The 17,351-nt window shown below is 44.4% G+C and overlaps 1 protein-coding gene across 2 annotated transcripts in view; it reads right to left on the bottom strand.

Moving 5' to 3' along the window:
- Window positions 1-17,351, bottom strand: part of GTF2H1 (general transcription factor IIH subunit 1) — a 1,239,907-nt gene that overhangs the window by 686,194 nt on the left and 536,362 nt on the right. For both annotated transcript variants that reach the window (XM_069623786.1, XM_069623785.1), the window contains exon 8: window positions 15,860-15,987. In XM_069623786.1, coding sequence (XP_069479887.1) covers window positions 15,860-15,987 — 128 coding nt within the window. The remainder of the gene's footprint in view (window positions 1-15,859; window positions 15,988-17,351) is intronic.

Raw genomic sequence — 17,351 nt, 5'->3', positions numbered from 1 at the left:
TGTTGGCAGGCCGTAAGTCCAATACTGGGCGCATTGTCAAATCTTTCTTTGGCACAAGGAAGTAAGTTGAATAGATACCCTTGTTTACCTGGTGTCCTGGGACGAGTTCTATCGCGTCCTTTTCTAGCAGAATGGCGATCTCCTCGAGAAGGATCCTTTGATGCTCTAGGGAGTGCACTCTTTGTCGTGGAGCATGGTTCCGGGGACGCTGCAGTAGTTCTATACAATATCCTGCGGATACTGTTGACAGCACCCATCTGTCTGAGGTGATCCCTTCCCAAGCTTGGGTGAAGGTGGAAATGCGTCCCCCTACTGGGGTTGCGTGACAAGGGACCCTGAACTGAGCGTCACTGTTTTGGTGGAGGCGTGCCACCTCCCTTGTTGGGGCTGCCTCTGCCTCTTCCACGACCTCTCTTGTTACCCCTGCCGTAACTCTGGGTAGACTGCTGGTTGTTATTCCATTGTGTACCCTGTCCCTGGGCATAGTTGCCTCTTTGTGAATTTTGGCCGCGTGGGCGACGAAAATTACCTGCGCTCGCCGGCTGTCTTTCGACGCCGTAATGCCCTCGCCGTCCGAAAGTACGGCGTCGCTGCCATCGCTGAAGGCGCCCTCCGCTGCCATGGCCTCCTGCCTGGCGTGGTGGGCCCAACGCTTTGTCGAACGGTCCTTAAGTGTCTTAGGTTTAAACCTACTACACGCTCTGCAGTACGCTTCGGGGTGATCCCTTGGCAAGCAGAGATTGCACGTGGCGTGCCTGTCGACCCAAGGGTATTTGCGATTGCACTTGGGGCAGAATTGAAAAGGGGTACCCTCCATACGCACCTTAAGGCAGCGGGCTGCTAAGTGTAGGAATATATAAAATGTAACTATATATCAAGAGTGAAGAGTATGTACCACCCCCACTCTCCCTACTTGTAAGGGCCGAGGCCAGCGGCCTACTAGGCCCGGGCCGTCGTGCAGCAGTCGACGGTCGATGACTTCTCCAGCCGTCGTCGAGTCGAGGGTCGACGTTGGGGTGGGGAAGGGAATGAATAAGAATTATAATTATAATAACAGCAAAAGTATGGCTAAGGCCAGGGAACTCCGCAAGATGCTTCCGACCAGTATGGCGGAAAAAAACAATCTGAGGATCCTAGACGCGTGAGGGATCTTGGGTACAGTGGACGTCACACTAGGGATAGTATTACTGGCACGCCTGTGTCGACGCCCATTTTTCGAGTTTCGAAAAACAAACTGTAATACTCCGCAGCTTCCACTAGATGTCGGCCTATGCACAGCATGTGATCTAAGCAGATCCCACAAGCCTCAGAAATATATATATATTTAGTTTTTATTTTAACAGTTTATTAAAAACTTTTATTACAACTTCTCACTCATTCCTTTCCTTTGTCCAATTTACTCCAAAAACAAGCATAAGATTTCAGAGATGCTCAATCTCAGCCAGTTCTTTTCCAGTTTAGATCAGGTATATCTTTACATTTATTTATTTGATTTATTTTTAAATCAAGATTTTGTCCAAAAAGTTTATGACCGAGCATGTTAAATGCACTGAACTCCCACTTAATATACGAAACCACCATTCATTCATATTCATGGTTAGCGGTACAAATTTGCCAAGATGCAGCGTTTGCTGTTCATTGAGCACAGGACATTCTGTTATTAAATGTTTTATAGATTCTGTTTTAACCACACAATATTTGCATTTATCCTTTGTGGCCTGATCATGCCTCAACAACAGCATTTCTTTGGATTTAATGGCATTCAGTCGCAATCAAAGAAATCCATTGCAGTGGTATCACGATGGAAATTGTAATAAGTACGTAGGCATTTTATTCAATTTGTTCATTGTAGGCCCAAGCTTTGGAGCTGTTGCTAGTCTTTCAAACTTGATCGAATTTTGGATCCACGCCCACTCTTAGCTTTTTTTTTGCAATTTGCCGTTGCGCCACCAAGGTGTCCATCAATATGTCAGCTGCTTGCAGAATCACCTTTAACCCTTGGCGCCATATCGAGAGTATACCAGCATGTGGCCGTGAATCATTTGGAGCTAGTATTTCATACGCTGGTTCAGGATTTGGACTCATCATTTTTCTTAGAAGTGCCATGGATTTCCATATCACAGTTACATATAGTTTGTCTAATGCCAGCTCATGTCTAATAACAATCATTGTTATGTGTTTTGGCAACCTTAATACTAGTTTCCAAAAAATCCATTTCAGTTGACTCCAAATTCTCTGGTCTAGGTTCCACCCTGCTTCAGCGCCAAAGGTAATCGCAGGTACTACTTTTTGCAAGTAAAAGACCCGTACTGGAGACAGGGTAAATTTTCCATATAAGTTTTGGATTCTGGTGCCTTGTAGGGCTAACTTTTTCATATGCCGGACGATATCTTGCACCCAGCTCCATTCTCGTATGGATTTATTAATCATGACCCCTAAATATCGAATTTCATCAATTTCTTTCATCACTTCATTTTCGAGCCTCCAACGGAAATGTTAGTTTTTAGCTCCTTTTGATGGACCAATTTTCATGATTTTTGTCTTTTTGACATTTAATTTTAATTACCATATATGTAAAAGCTTTGTTTATTCTTTGGTAAAGAGTTCTGCTTTATTAGTCATTAAACATAGGCTGCTCCTGGATAGACTTTAGCCTACTGAAAGCTTTCCTGGCTGTTGCCTGTTTCTCGATTTCATTTAAAGAGTGGCCAGATCGTAGGACAGTTCATGTTATTTTGCTTTTAATGCCTTCATTCTTGCGCCTTTCTCTAACAGACTCCTATTCAAAGCTTTAAATGTGTCACATTGAAGAGCTGTCTTGTTTCCAAATTCATGTTTTCCCTCAAAGAACTGTATATTGTGATATCTTCTATTTCTTTAAATCGGAGCTAAATGAAATTCATTCTGGGCCCCCCCAATGAGGAGAGATTAATCTTACATGTGATCACAGCGTGTTTAAACCAGGTAATAGTACCCATCTCAACCAAATCTGTTAGTGATCAGAAATGGGAATCAAACATCAAGTAGTCTCTGCTTGAGTAGATTTGTGCGGGTGAGAAAAAAAAGAAAATGCTACAACCTGGGTGACGAAGAATTATCATACATTCATTAACCTTACTTCGAGAAGAGCTTGAAAACGTTCTTTAGAAGCAAGATGTTGCCCTCCCTTTAATCCCACAGAGCTATGAATGGCATCATCAATGGTCTGATTAGTCACCGGTCAGTATCGGGTGACACTTTGCGAAAGCCATCACTTCGATCCTAATGGGTTTGTAGAACGTTTTGGTAATAAACTCTCCTCCTAGATTGCCGGATAGAAACATATATACCATTGTGGCCTATTTTCTGATCCTTTAGTGAAAAATTAAACACTACATTTTGTTACTGAATAATATGTGAAATATGTAAAAATACATGTCCACATGGCACAGACACGCCGAGTTTCAGAAACGGACTAAAGGACTATAAAAACACATGCCACTTGGTGTTTTACTGTAACCATGGGCATACAAGCATGTTCCCAACCATTAGCTGAATCTAGCACTTGAAACATTAATCTATGGTTCACATCACTACAGAATTAAGTGGAGCAGGATCGGCAAGGCATGGGTATGCAACATTTCAAAGGACTCTATTTAAACAATATTCAAATTATGAGTTACCCATAACAAATAATATCTGGAATTAGAAAATGTAATTCCTGAAGAATGTTAAATGCTATATAAAATAATTTTTCTTGTGCTAAACAGGTTTCTTCTTTTGTCTCCCCTCTCTCCTCTCATCCTGCAGACACCATCCTTTTACCTTCTCTTCCTTGGTTTCTACTAAAAACAGTTACAAACTATCAATACAGCAATGATGCTAGAATATAAAGGGACAGTTCCATTTTTTAGTTTAGTTTATTCATTTATAATGCGCACCAAACCCATGGGTAACAGGGTGCAGCAGTACAGATAACGCAAGGCTTCTTTGACAGGTTACATAATTATACAGTCATATCTACAATTATACAGGTATACATATTCAATCATAGGATTTAGTACAAAGTACAGGCAGAACAAAGTACACAAATAAAACATACGCAGTAATTAACAAATGTACAGAAATATACAGCAGTAGTGCCGGAAGAGTAATTCCGGATACGGTAGTAGTGAGAGAGAGCGGTTAGTTGTCCTTCAGTTTCAGCCAGTATATGTAGCTTAGTCTGAATTTAGGATAAGATTGATCTTCCCTAAATGTGGGGTGGGAGGGAGTTCCATAGCTGGGAAGCTTTGACAGGGAAGCTATTACCGCCAACCTTGGAGAGCCTAAATCTTGGAGTGATGATGCAGTTAGTATTAATGAGTCTTGAGGGTCTAGTGGAGGTTCTTCTTTGAAATCTATTCATGAGGTAGCTAGGGGAAGCGTTGTTCAACGCCTTAGGTGTCAAGGAGGCCGTTTTTACGTGGATCTTGTTGATAGAGAGCCATTTACATTGGCGCCTTATCACTGAGATGTGAGATCTCTTGGGCAAACCTAATGCCGCTCTTAGGGCATTGTTTTGAAGGGTTTGGATTTTTTGGATAATGGATTTGTTGGCGCCAATATATAGTGCATTGCAGTAGTCGAGCCTGGATAGGATTAGGGCTCTTGCTAGGGAAATTTAATTGTCATCCGAGAGGAAGGGTTTGGCCATTCTAATCAACTTACATGTGTATGCTGTGGCGGAGGACATGGCGTTGACTTGTTTAGCTAGGGAGAGGGTGGCGTCAAGGTAGAAGCCCAGTGTTTCTACCTGCTTGGCCACCTTGATGAGATTTCCATCGATGATGAAGGCTGAGTAATCCGGTCCTAGTTTTTTTAGGATAGTGTGGGTACCCAGAATGATAAGTTCTGTTTGTCATCATTCAGGCATAGACCATGAGTAGCCATCCATGCCTGGATGATGATACACCCTATTCACCAAGGCCAAATCCTCTCCGCAATCCCTTGAAAGTGGGAGGAGAATCTGGGTATCATGTGCATAGTTAGTGTAGGTGATAGCAAGAAGGTCAAGATCATCGAAGAGGGGCTTAGTGAATACGTTGTATAGAGTAGGGGAGATACAGGACCCCTGGGGGACACCACACGTGATAGGAATGGGGTATGCTGCAGCTGAGGGAGCAAACACCCTCATAGTTCTGTTGCTCAAGAAGGAGTCAATCCAAGTTATGGCCTCTTTAGAGAAGTTGGCAGCCGTATCCAGGTATCTGCATAGGACCTTATGATCTACCAGGTCGATTGCCGCTGAGAGTTCTAGAAGTAGGAGGAGGGCCGTTTTCCCTTGGTCTCTCAGCTCATCAACCTGTGCCTTCAAATCAATGAGGGCATTCTCAGTTCTATGTTGGGGGGAGGGGGGAGCCTGGCTGGCGTGTACCCAGGAGTTTGTGTGTTTCCAGGAATTTCTGGATCTGGATATATGCCACCTTGTCAAGGATTTAAAGCAAGAAGGGTACGGTAGTAATGCGTCGATAGTTGGTGGGAATTAGCGGATCCAATGTTTCTTTCTTTAATAGAGGGAGCACCCACGATTGTTTGAGGTTCGATGGGACGGTGCCAGATGTGAAAGAGGCGTTAATCAGTTTGGTAATGAAGGGGGCGAGATCTCTTGCAGCATCTTTTATGATCTGAGCAGGGCAGAGATCTCCCTGGCAGTTGGAGGGTTTAAGTGAAAGAATAACTATCTCAGTCTCATGAATGGAGCTATTAGTGAAGTTGAATTGGGGGGTTAAGTTGGCCCATGTTTCCTTCGAATGGGTATGGGGGGGTGCTATTGTTAGGTGTGTGGCTAAGGGATAGTTTTTTTTGCCATATTTTGTTTTGAAGGGTGGTCACTTCATTAGCGAGGGCCTGTTGTATGTCAGAGCACCACGTTTTGTCTTCAGTGCAGGTTTCGGGGTTGATGATAGGGGATTCAAGTTCTTTAATGATAGAAAACAGTTCTTTCGTGCTTGAATTAGCACTAGAGACATGTTCATTGTATGAGTTACATTTGGCAAGGATGATTTCTTTTTTATACCGGGATGAGATTTTTGTCAGTTTATTTTTATTGGAGGTGGAAGGCAGAAGTCTCCATGTAGTTTCACAGCCTTTTTAGGTGTCTAAGGTCTTTGAGTTGGGGTGAAATCCATTTGTTCAGAAGTGCTTTTGGCTTATTCGGTCTAGGTTTAAGCGGTGCAATACTATCCAATGTGGTTAGCATGATTTTGGGGGGGGGGGGCGAGGCGATAGGTGTAGTTACCAGTAGTGGTCTTGCAGTAAGGAGTGAGAACGACAGGAGAGAGTGGTCTGTCCAAGGATAAGGTGTGATGGCAGTGATGTTTACCGTACAGCTATATTCTGCCACCCAGTCAAGGGTTCTTCCTTTGGTATAGGTGGGCTCACTAATTTTTTGAGAAAGGCCTAGTTCCCATAGTGTGTTGGCGATGGTGGTAGCCTGCTTTTCTAGTGGGTCGTTGAAGCCCAAGTTAAAGTCTCTGAGGATTAGTAGTTGCGAAGCAGTTTTGAGGTTATTGGAAAGAAGCGAGTGGATGTCCTCCTCAAAAGTTCCAATGGGGCCAGGAGGCCTGTAGATGAGATGGATTGTTCATGTCTGGGAGTTGGTCAGGAGTAGTTTGGCTGTGAGGGTTTCACAGGACGGTGTATTTTGGGTGCGGGCAAGTCTCAGGCAAGACTAGTTTTGGATATAATGGCGGTTCCTCCACCGCGTGTGTTTTCTCTGTCTTGTCTGATTATGGTGAAGCCATCTGGGACACCTAATGAGAGTAAGGGTCCTGCGGCATCATGTAGCCAGGATTCCGTAATGGCTAAGAAATCGAGGTTATTGGTCAGTAGAAGGTCGGCGATGTCAGTAGCATGTGCCACTAGTGACCTAGCATTTATTAGTGCTGCTTTGAGAGTAGGGGCCGGTGAGGTGGTAGTGGGGGGAGATAGTAGTTTGTTGCAACTTTTTGGGTTTTGGCGATTTGAGGTTTGGATAAGGTCAGTGCTATTATTCGATGTGTCATTCAAGGTCTTGTCGATGGTCTGGATGGTTCTGAGGTTAACTGCTGGTAAGGATCTTGTAAGTGGTTTGTGTAGCTTACTAAGGCATGCACGGAGTCTAATGTTTCTATCCACCAGGTTGCATGGCAGGCTAGGGAGGGGGCTAGTTTCAGTGGGATAGGGCACATTGTTATCCACGACATAATCACTAAGATTTGTAATGTCAGGCTAATATATGACCCTAGCATAGTACGCCGGGAGAGATGATTAGTAAGGCTGGTAGAGAGCATAAGCATGTTGAACCACTGCCCTCTGGGTTTGTTATGCAGAGGGTGGGCCTCCCTAAATTGTGAGGATATGACTAACACTTTAATACGTTGGCTGTTGTGGTGGGGGGTCTACTGACTGGTAGGGTGACTACTGGGTACATAAGCAATCATAAAGAGTACAAGGTAGCGTACTAAGCTGCGAACACAGGCAGAGATCCAGATGCCATGGTACATGGATACGATTAGCTATGCAGGTAGGATGTGCTAGTACCATTAATATAGAGCAGTATGTCGTACTGTCGACAGTACCTTAGTAGGTCAGCTAATGTAGTGCATCAGGAGGTTGTAAACATTGCCTATGAATAGCAGCAACAGAGTTTGGGATACAACAGTGGTAGCCGGCCTGTATAATTTTGGTATATGCAGCTGTAGCTTCGAGGCGTAGTAATATATAATACAGTAACAGCAATTGGATATAACTACAGTTATTACTTCGGGTAAGAGAACTACAAGATGCAATGTTAGGTATTTCAAGTGAGGTACGGCGCAAGCATAGTGCGTAACAGCCCAAATACATCACAGCATGGTATGAGTGGGAATGGGGGTCTGCACAGATTGGGGACCTCAAATATGCAATACATATACAGAGTTGCGGCAGAGGGCTTGGCGTTTACACATTTGCACATTAATTTAGCAGCTGTGAGTGAGTGGGTTAGTAGCAGTATGACAATCTGCGTCAAGTGATATCGCAGAGGTTATTCTTAATGATGGGACAGCGCAGCGGGCACGAGGATGATTACTAACGCGTTAGCTGCGTGTAATCAGTTTCAGGTGCAACAATGACAAACGGGCTTTGTAATCATAATAGAGGGCAATAGTCTTAAGGTAAGGCTAGGTAGTGTCTCGATCATGTGGCAGTGAGGTCCAAGACTAGTGCCAAAATTATTATACAAATAATCTTATGACCATACTCACTAGTTTGTGCCAGTTTCGACGTTCGACATCGTAGGGCTCCCAGGCTCCTCCCAGGTCCAACAGGCTTGGGACAGGAAGCCTTTGGAGTATGGCCTTCGGAGGAGGGGTCGCATTACGACTGCCGGCGAACAAGGAAGGATTCTATAGGGTGACTCGAGCCAATAAGGACGCGGCACAGGATGTTGTTGGCGTTACCATGGAAGTCTTGACAAAGCCGTTTTAAAGGAGGCACACACGCACTTGCAAATTGTTGTTAGGTGTCAGCTTTCTTCAGAATACATATTCTGCATACCATTGGCACATGCGGCAAGGTCCAATACATATATACTAAAACTGAAAATAAGGTTTCAGTACTCTCAAGCAATCGCCAGTTTCTATAACTTGGTAGGCGCAAGTTGGTTTCACCAGTCCATTTCAACTTCTTACTGACCAACAGGTCTACCCTTTCATCTGATCTTTGGTAGAAGCAAAACATTGACTGGGGAATTTTTAGTATGCCATTCGCCTGGTATCCTGAATTAAGTGCAATTCTTGTAGACATAAAACATCTGTTTTGGAAGTGAAGGAATCTGAAGGTCTTTTGGGATTACGCTTGGGCCCCATCCACTAAGTTTTGACAAGGACCTAAAATGGTATTGATAGAATATTGTTTGAATGCACTTCTCAAAGTCTGGTGGTGGAAATCAATTTAACACATGTGCACTTATGAACAATGCACTTATGAACATTACGTGCTTCAGAATGATTTGTCTCACCTATGAGTGTCGAGCAGACCGTTTCCCTGTACCTAGGCCACAAAGCCAAAGTCAATCCCAAAGGCTCTCGCCACACCTTAGGTTATCTCCCGACTGAAACTGTATCCCCCATCTCTGAACAGGTTACTGGGGAAAGACATTTCTCCATATCAATTCATACTTGGTATCGGATCTCTTCTCCATATTATACCCTTTTCTTTGTTCACTTTCTTCAAGAATGCAATTAAAACATTCTCCATTCTATGACAAGACAGGAGGCTCACATTATGCTATACTTTCTTTAATACTGTCATCATAGCATTTCAACTTATAACTTTTAAAATTTCAACATTTGCGCTTTTTCTTTCTGTAGCTCCGAAAATAGCCAATCCGAGATTTAAACGTTTCAAAATAACACTTTGTGAAAATCCGTCTTAAACTACAACTCCCATGAATCCTAGGAGTGTCATAGTCCTGACCCTAGCTCCTGGTCCAATCCGATATCAGGTCATCAGGTCATCTTATAAGAACTCCCAGTGCTAGGTTCCTTCCTCTTTCTTTTTTGCTGTCATTAAGATAAGCTTTGCTAACAGTATGGCATATTGTGGAGAGCCCGGTGCCACTCCTTCCACCTCACCAGAGTGGTCAGAGGAGGAGCGGGAGGAAGAGAGTCCTTATCAGCAGGACACAGCCCTTTCACAAAGTTTTAAAAGGGTGTTAGGAGATTCTTTGTCTAAAGCTGTGTCCCAAGGTGTACAGCCTATTGCTCAGAGGTTGGACATGCTAGAAGCTGTGATCAATGAACAGCAATCTCAGCTGATCAAGAGAAAAAGGACAGGAGATTCAAAAAGAGCTGTCAGCCAGACACCCCGAGGAAGGGGTTGAACCTAGGGGGCGGAAAGCTGCTCATAAGAGTGAACACTATGACCCCCCCGAGCAATCTAGAAAGAGAGGATTCCCCTCTCCATGAATTAAGCGACCCTGTCACCAGGATAAAGAGCCTTCCTGGAGAAGAAACGTTCCCAGGACAGACCCCCTGCCCCAGGGGTGGACAAATCAGGGGACAATGAGGAGGGCTATCTGCCCGACAATGAAGAAGAATTAGACAATCTTCATGACGAGGAAGACGTGGATCCTCAAGAGCCAGAAGGTACAGCGGACATGTTTGACCCGGAGGCCATCAGGCATCCGAAGTCCTCCAAATGGGTTCCGTCACCCAGAGTAGCCGCATATATGGCCCAACATATTCGAAAACCTCAGGACAGAGAGGTGAGAGCGCGCATGTCTTCGGAGTGCCCCAGGCCGGAATTACCTGGAAAGCTGGCATGGACGCCAGAATTGGACCCCAAGATGGTCACATTTGTAACGAAAACAGTAAAAGACATACGAAAGGGAGTAGACCGAGCCTGGAGAGGATGTCAGGATAAGCTCCTCGACATCGCAGGCCCATTAGCAAAATAATGGACTTGGCGGAGAAGGCGAGAGACACAGGAACTCCTGTAGATGCCTCCGTCCTAGCCAACTGGGCCCAAAGAGCTGTCTGCCTTATGGGTAACGCAAACTGCGCTCTGTCCTCTGAGAGGAGAAGAGGAGTACTTTTGAAGATTGACAACAAGTGATTTAGCCTCTTACGAGGCAGGAGCAGGGGCCAAAGGACTGCTATTTGGTGAAGCATTCGCCAAAGAAATGGCACAGTTTGTGGGTACTTATTCAGCGCTAGAGAGAGCCAAAAGCTCGATCAAAAAGATTTTCCCCAAATAGAGTTTTTTCCAGGACCGGATGTTACATGGGTCGTTCGGTCGGTTTAACTACCAACATAGACCCCAGGGGTAACGTGCCCAGTACTGGGAGGGAAAGCAGCAAGATACATCCTTTCCGACCAGATTCCCTAGAGGACAGAGGGGAAGAGGTGCCTATCGGCAACCTAACGCCACAGGAGGCGAGTGTAACCACAGTACCAGTGGGAGGGAGAACTCTCCAATTTTTGAGCGTTTGGCTGGCGTTAGCACGCGATGCATGGGTGCTGCAAGCAGTGGCAGGGCTGCGTCTCGAATTCGTAAGGATCCCAGTGCAGAACACGGAACCCCATCCTATTCGGGTGTCACAAGAAGTAGAGGCAGCACTGTACAAAGAGATTCGCAATTTGGTAGGCAAGAACGCTATAGAGAGAGATACGCAGGGAGGACCAGAGTTCATCAGCAATATGTTCCTGGTACACAGAGGGGACAAGGCACGACCGGTCATAAATTTGAAGGGGCTGAACGAATGGGTAGTTTACAATCGCTTCAAGATGGAGGGTATCCATCTCCTTCGGGATCTCCTTCGTACAGGGGACTGGTTGACACGGCTAGACCTCAAAGATGCTTACCTCAGGATCCCGATAGCTTGAGAATTCTGGAAATATCTCAGATTTCGATGGAAAGGAGAGATTTGGCATTCCTCGTGTCTTCCATTTGGCCTGCCCTCAGCTACTTGGGCCTTCACCAAACTGATGAAGCCTGTGGCAGCGGCCATAAGAGAGGGGCATTCGCATAATCATTTACCTAGACGACATTCTCGTCCTAGGTGCAGACAAGGTTACCCTCTCCAGAAATGTGCAATGATCTTCACGCTCCTGTCGTCGCTAGGGTTCTTGGTGAACTTAGACAAGTCCCAACTAGTACCAGTACAGACAATAGAGTTTCTAGGTTTCAATATAAACACCATCAAAGCGACCCTCGCGCTTCCTCAGCGCAAAGTAAAGGCGATAAAGGAGCTCAGGATGTTAATAGCGAAGGAGCTTATATCTCTTCGAACTGGGTCTTCTAACAGCGTCAATCCAGGTGATTTTCCTGGGGCCGCTGCACAATCGAGCCCTACAGAGGCTCAAGATCAGACATCTGCAAGGAGGGTTAGGTTACCACCAGTTAGTAACTCTGGATCAAGAAGAAATATCAGAACTTCATTGGTGGCTCCACAACATGGAAGCCTGGAATGGCCGAGCAATTTTCGGAGATACTCCAGACGTCATTATAGAGTCGGACGCCAGAAGGTCCGGGTGGGGAGCCAGGTGCGAGAACATAGAAACAGGAGGGAAATGGTCCGAGCAGGAACTGCAAATGCACATAAACTGTCTCAAATTATTAGCAGGTTCCTTTGCGGTAGGTGCCTTTACGAAGGACAAAGTAAGATGTTGCATGCTGCTCAAGATGGACAACATCTCAGCAGTACGATTTATATCAACCAATTAGGGGGAACGAGATCGCGAATGCTGGCAGAATTAGCGAAGGATTTCTGGCATTACTGCCTACAGAATCAGATCGCAGTGACAGCAGAGTATCTGCTCGGATCACTCAACAATGTAGCAGACTGGAACTCACGGTATCTTACAGATTCCAGCGATTGGAATTTGGACCCAGGTGTGTCTAAGAAGATACAACAACTCTGGGGCCCCATCCACATAGATCTATTTGCATCCAGACTGAACGCGCAGACGCAGACCTATTTCAGCTGGAGGATAGACCCGGACGCGCTCATGAGATCGCTAGCGAAAGAGCGCAGTGAGCGAGCAGATTTAATATTGGTGCTCCCCATCTGGAGATCGCAGCCCTGGTTTCTAGTAGGGATGGAACTTTCTACGGATTTTCCGAGGATAGTTCCTCACCAGCCAGACCTGCTGCTCGACCCAACCGGGAGACCTCACCCGCTCATACAGACGGGCACACTGCGTTTGAAGGTCTGCAAGGTTTCAGGAGAAAGTGGGAGTTGCCAGGAATTTTGCGACTCACTGCAGACTGCATCAGAGATTCATCGGCGCCTTCCACCGTCAGGAACTATAACGCGGCGTGGAAGAGTTGGACACTCTGGTGTACAGAACACAGTCTGGATCCCGTTTCTGCCCCTGTAGTACAGGTATTAAATTTCGTAGCAGAGAGATTCCAAGAAGGTAGCGCCTATAGAACTATAGGAGTTCTACTGTCAGCGATTTCTGCAGGTCATGCCCTAGTAGAAGGTAACGCCATTGGCGAACACCTGACATTGTTGCGATTACTGAAAGGTATGAAGTTGAGAAAACCTCCAGAGCCTAGATATACAGCTTTATGGGATGTCAGAGAAGTTTTCCAACTATCTATCAGGTGGCCAGACAATAGACATCTATCCCGATCACAACTCTCAGGCAAATTGGCAATGTTATTCTGTCTTACAGCATGCCGAAGGGTGTCAGACGTAAAGGCGCTAGAGATACATAGGAAAGTATTCTATCCAGAGGGAGTAACCTTTACCATAGCTAAGCGTACGAAATCTGATTCTATAGTAATTTCATATCCTAATTTCGCAGAGAATAAGAAATTATGTGTCGCGCAGTGCATCATAGACTACGAGTTCGCCAAAGCACAGTGTAGACCGCAAGGTGTAACACAGTTGTTAATAGCCTGTTGGAAGCCTTATCACGCAGTAGCAACAGCGACAATTGCAAGATGGGTGATGCAATGGGCAGGAATAGACTTGGCGCAGTTTGGTGTGCATTCTACCAGGGGCGCAATGGCTTCTAGAGCTTTCTCAGCGGGAGTACCACTTCAGGATATAATGAAAGCTGCCGACTGGGCATCGGAATCGACCTTTAAGACATTTTATTTCAAGCCAGTGTCTGATTTAACCAACAGAGTGGTGGCTAGCTTTGAATAAGCATAATGCGAGCCCCCTGTCTTGTCATAGAATAAAGATTACCCAGGCTTACAGCTCAGGAAGTCTTCATTCTATTAAAGACAAGGAGGCGAGCATTATATCCCGCCCAGAAGGGGCGAAAGTTTATAGTGTATTATTGATCAAATGTACAACTTTGTCTTGCAACCAGCCCTTGTGTATCAAGCATGGAGTGTTCAGATTGTTTAGATGTCAATTTTATGAGTATATCTCTGTTTTTTCTAGGAGACGATCAGAAAGCAGCCTGATTGAAGACAGCGAGACATCACAACGGAAGCTAGTTGCTTCGCCCGAGGATTACGGGCAGTTACTGTCCAAGGACATGGTTCACGGTTGAGTTGGAAATTGTTGGTAGTCGTTCAGGATACAGTTTGAGTTTGTTATCAAGGACATGAATGGCAAAAAAGAAGAGAAAGGAACCGAGCACTGGGAGTTCTTATAGGATGACCCGATACCAGATTGGACCAGGATCTAGGGTCAGGACTACTACACTCCTAGGATTCATGAGAGTTGTAATTTAAGACTGATTTTCACAAAGTATACATTATTTTGAAACTTTTAAATCTCGGATTGGCTATTTTCAGAGCTACAGAGAGAAAAAAACGCAAATAGTTATTGTTATTGTTATTTTGCACTTATATAGCGCCTTATATACCATTGGTATGGTCTGAAGGCGCTGGTAGGTTGAACGCCCTTGGGAACCGAAGTTCAGATCAGTAGAGAGAGAAGGGAGAGTCAAAAGGTGCGTGTGTGCACCCGATATGTGTGCAGCTCGTGCGGTACACGTGTAATAGCTGGTTCTTATCGGTAGGTGTGGTGGTTGAGAGATCAGGAGAATGTGTTCGTTCCGGCCGGATTAATCCGGAACGGATGTGGCTGCGTTAGGCCTGGGGAAAACGCCTGGCTGAGGGTGTGAGACCAGCAGTGTTTACATAGAATGATGTGGAGTAAGCGGCGGATGTTCGTATGAGAACAGTTATACCGAATGGTGTCATAGTATCCCTGTGTTCTAGTTGAGTGGTGATGTAAAGGAGAGAGTAAGCGTGGGGTGTGGTATGAATGGTTATATGCTCTTTCAGTGTGCAAACTTCAAATGCAACTTTCCCAGATAGGGTACTGGGCGAACTTCTAAGTTCTATTTTCCACAGAGAGGCTACTAGGCGAACCTTTAAGTACAATTTTCCATGCAGAGGCTATTGGGAGCATTTCTAAACTCAATTCATCAGCGATGCTACTGGGCACACTTCTAAGTGTAACTCTTGCAGAGGTTAATGGGTACACTTCTAAATGCAATTTTCGCACAGCGTCTACTGGGCACATTTCTAAATTCAATTTTCCAGAGAGGTTATTGGCAATTACGTATTTAAATTCCAGAAGTTAGGGGCCAGATTTTTGAAAGAGTGCACAAACATGCAGAGTCTATTGCCCCAAGCCCTTTCGATTCAAAAACACATTTGGAAGACAGATCTTAACGTAGTGTAAAGATATTTGAGGTTAAAGGAGCAATTCATTCTCATAGTGCCATGAGATATCTGGTCATAGTGTAAGCATAGTAAGATTATAGGGTCGGTGATACTCATTGGTAGGAATTAGGTCAATGAAAGCCAGGAGTTCGTTTTTGAAAATTGAAAAGTTATAAGTTGAAATGCTATGATGGCAGTATTAAAGAAAATATAGCATAATGCGAGCCTCCTGTCTTGTCATAGAATGGAGAATATTTTAATTGCATTCCTGAAGAAAGTGAACAAAGAAAAGGGTATAATATGGAGAAGAGATGCTATAATGACAGTATTAAAGAAAGTATAGCATAATGCTCGCCTCCTTGGCTTTAATAGAATGAAGACTTCCTAAACTGTAAGCGTGGCTAATCTTTAATTGATATTCCTGTATTAATCACTCACATCATTATTGTGGTGTTTAAGGATGATTTGGGTCATCCAGGAGGCTTGTCTTTAAATGGAGCAAGGCTGTAAATATTATAAATCAAAGTTTGGTTTGCAAAGTATATTGACCCTTATTTACCAAAGAAAATGAGGTCAGCAGAATTGGAGTAAAAAAATTGCAAAAACAGACATTACTAATCTAATACACAACCGTCTAACATTTTTCTGCAGGACAGCAGCAGTTGACATGCCACAGTTGCTCTGCCCTGCTCAAAACTTACTCTTTTCTAAGAGCCGTTGAAACGAGACTTACTCTCTTCTAAGACCAGCAGCAAGAACCATGGCACTGTGATGATTAAAACGTTTAATTATGGCAGCATTGCTATTCTCCTTTACAGATTTTGAATTGGATGTAGATGGTATAGATGAAACGCCATAACCCTATAAAGAAAGTGAAAATGACAAACATGATTTTAATGCTATGATAACAAAGCATGCATTTAGCTTACATCCTATTTAGAAATACACTAGTTAGCTATTGCATTGAGGATTGAGTGCATATAGTGGAGTTAGAAAAAAACAAAACATACTTTCAGCATCTTTTCGTCACATTGCACAGCCATGAAACCAAACTGAAAATTGCTTACCACAGGAATTCTTTCAAAAAAATATGTAAATAATCCAGATGAACAAACACTAACAATGCCAAGATTAACACTTACTTGCACTCATTTTGTAAACTGAGAAAGCAGAAAACTGAAGCTGCAAAACATGTCGAATGTTGAACGATCACCACTAGCCTACCATGGAGCTCTACTGCAGGAATCAAAATGTGCACACGCCTTTAGTGAGTGATAATGAAATCTTAGTGGGTAAACAGTAATGTGTGCATTTGGCAAATGCAGATGGCAAGTGACTTCATGTCAAGAATTATTTTGCAACCCTGACCTATACCATCTAGGCGTATGCACAAATTCTGCCTCTGTGCAGACAACAAAACCATGATGGCTGACATCTAGTGGAAGCTGCACAGTATTACACTTGTTGTTTTCGAAACTCGAAAAAGGATGTCGAAATAGGGCGTGCCAGTAATACTATCCCTAGTGCGACGTCCCCTGTACCCATGATCCCTCACGCGTGTAGGTCCCTTAGATTGTGTTTTTCTGACATGATGTAGCATGAGGAGTAGCGCAAGTACAGAGTTATCAAGCAGATAAAGCTTATAACATCTATGCACCTTCTCTCAGGGGAGGAAGGGTGGGCGCATGTGAATCTAAGCAGATACAAGCACCAGAAATAGGATTACGGTGAGTAATGTATTCCTTCCGATGCTTGTGTAATCTGCTTAGATCACATGCTATGCATAAACTGAATTGGGGATTAGCCCTGGATAGAGGCAGGTGTAGGGGTAGAGGCAGGTATCTCACTATATAACTCCTCTTCCTCCAAATAGATAGGATCAGGCTGATGTGTAGGATCAGGCTCATCTATGATGTCTTGTACAGGAATACTATCAGGTTCATGTGGGGTAGTTGGCTGTTCCCTAAGTTTGTCCCTTTTATCCCCTCGGTTCCTGTCCTTATGAGGGGAACTGGATCTGTGTTTGTCCCTATGATCTTTGCTCTTGTAAGGCGATTTTTTAGTGCTAGGGACCATAGTAGGGGTCCTGGGGATATTAGGTCGAGTCTCGACTACGGGAACGGCCTGCGTGATGTTTTTCGACTTTGCGATGCCAGACGATGGAGTTTTGAGTCCGGTGTCCCTTTTTGAGTCAGGTGTCCCGTATCTTAGCAGGCTTGTCATGG

This window comes from Ambystoma mexicanum, chromosome 11 (assembly GCF_040938575.1).
Source record: "Ambystoma mexicanum isolate Mex_15411 chromosome 11, UKY_AmexF1_1, whole genome shotgun sequence".
NCBI classification, from domain to species: Eukaryota; Metazoa; Chordata; class Amphibia; order Caudata; family Ambystomatidae; genus Ambystoma; species Ambystoma mexicanum.
The sequence above is the reverse complement of the archived record's forward strand: the minus strand, read 5'-3'. Positions and strand labels throughout refer to the sequence as shown.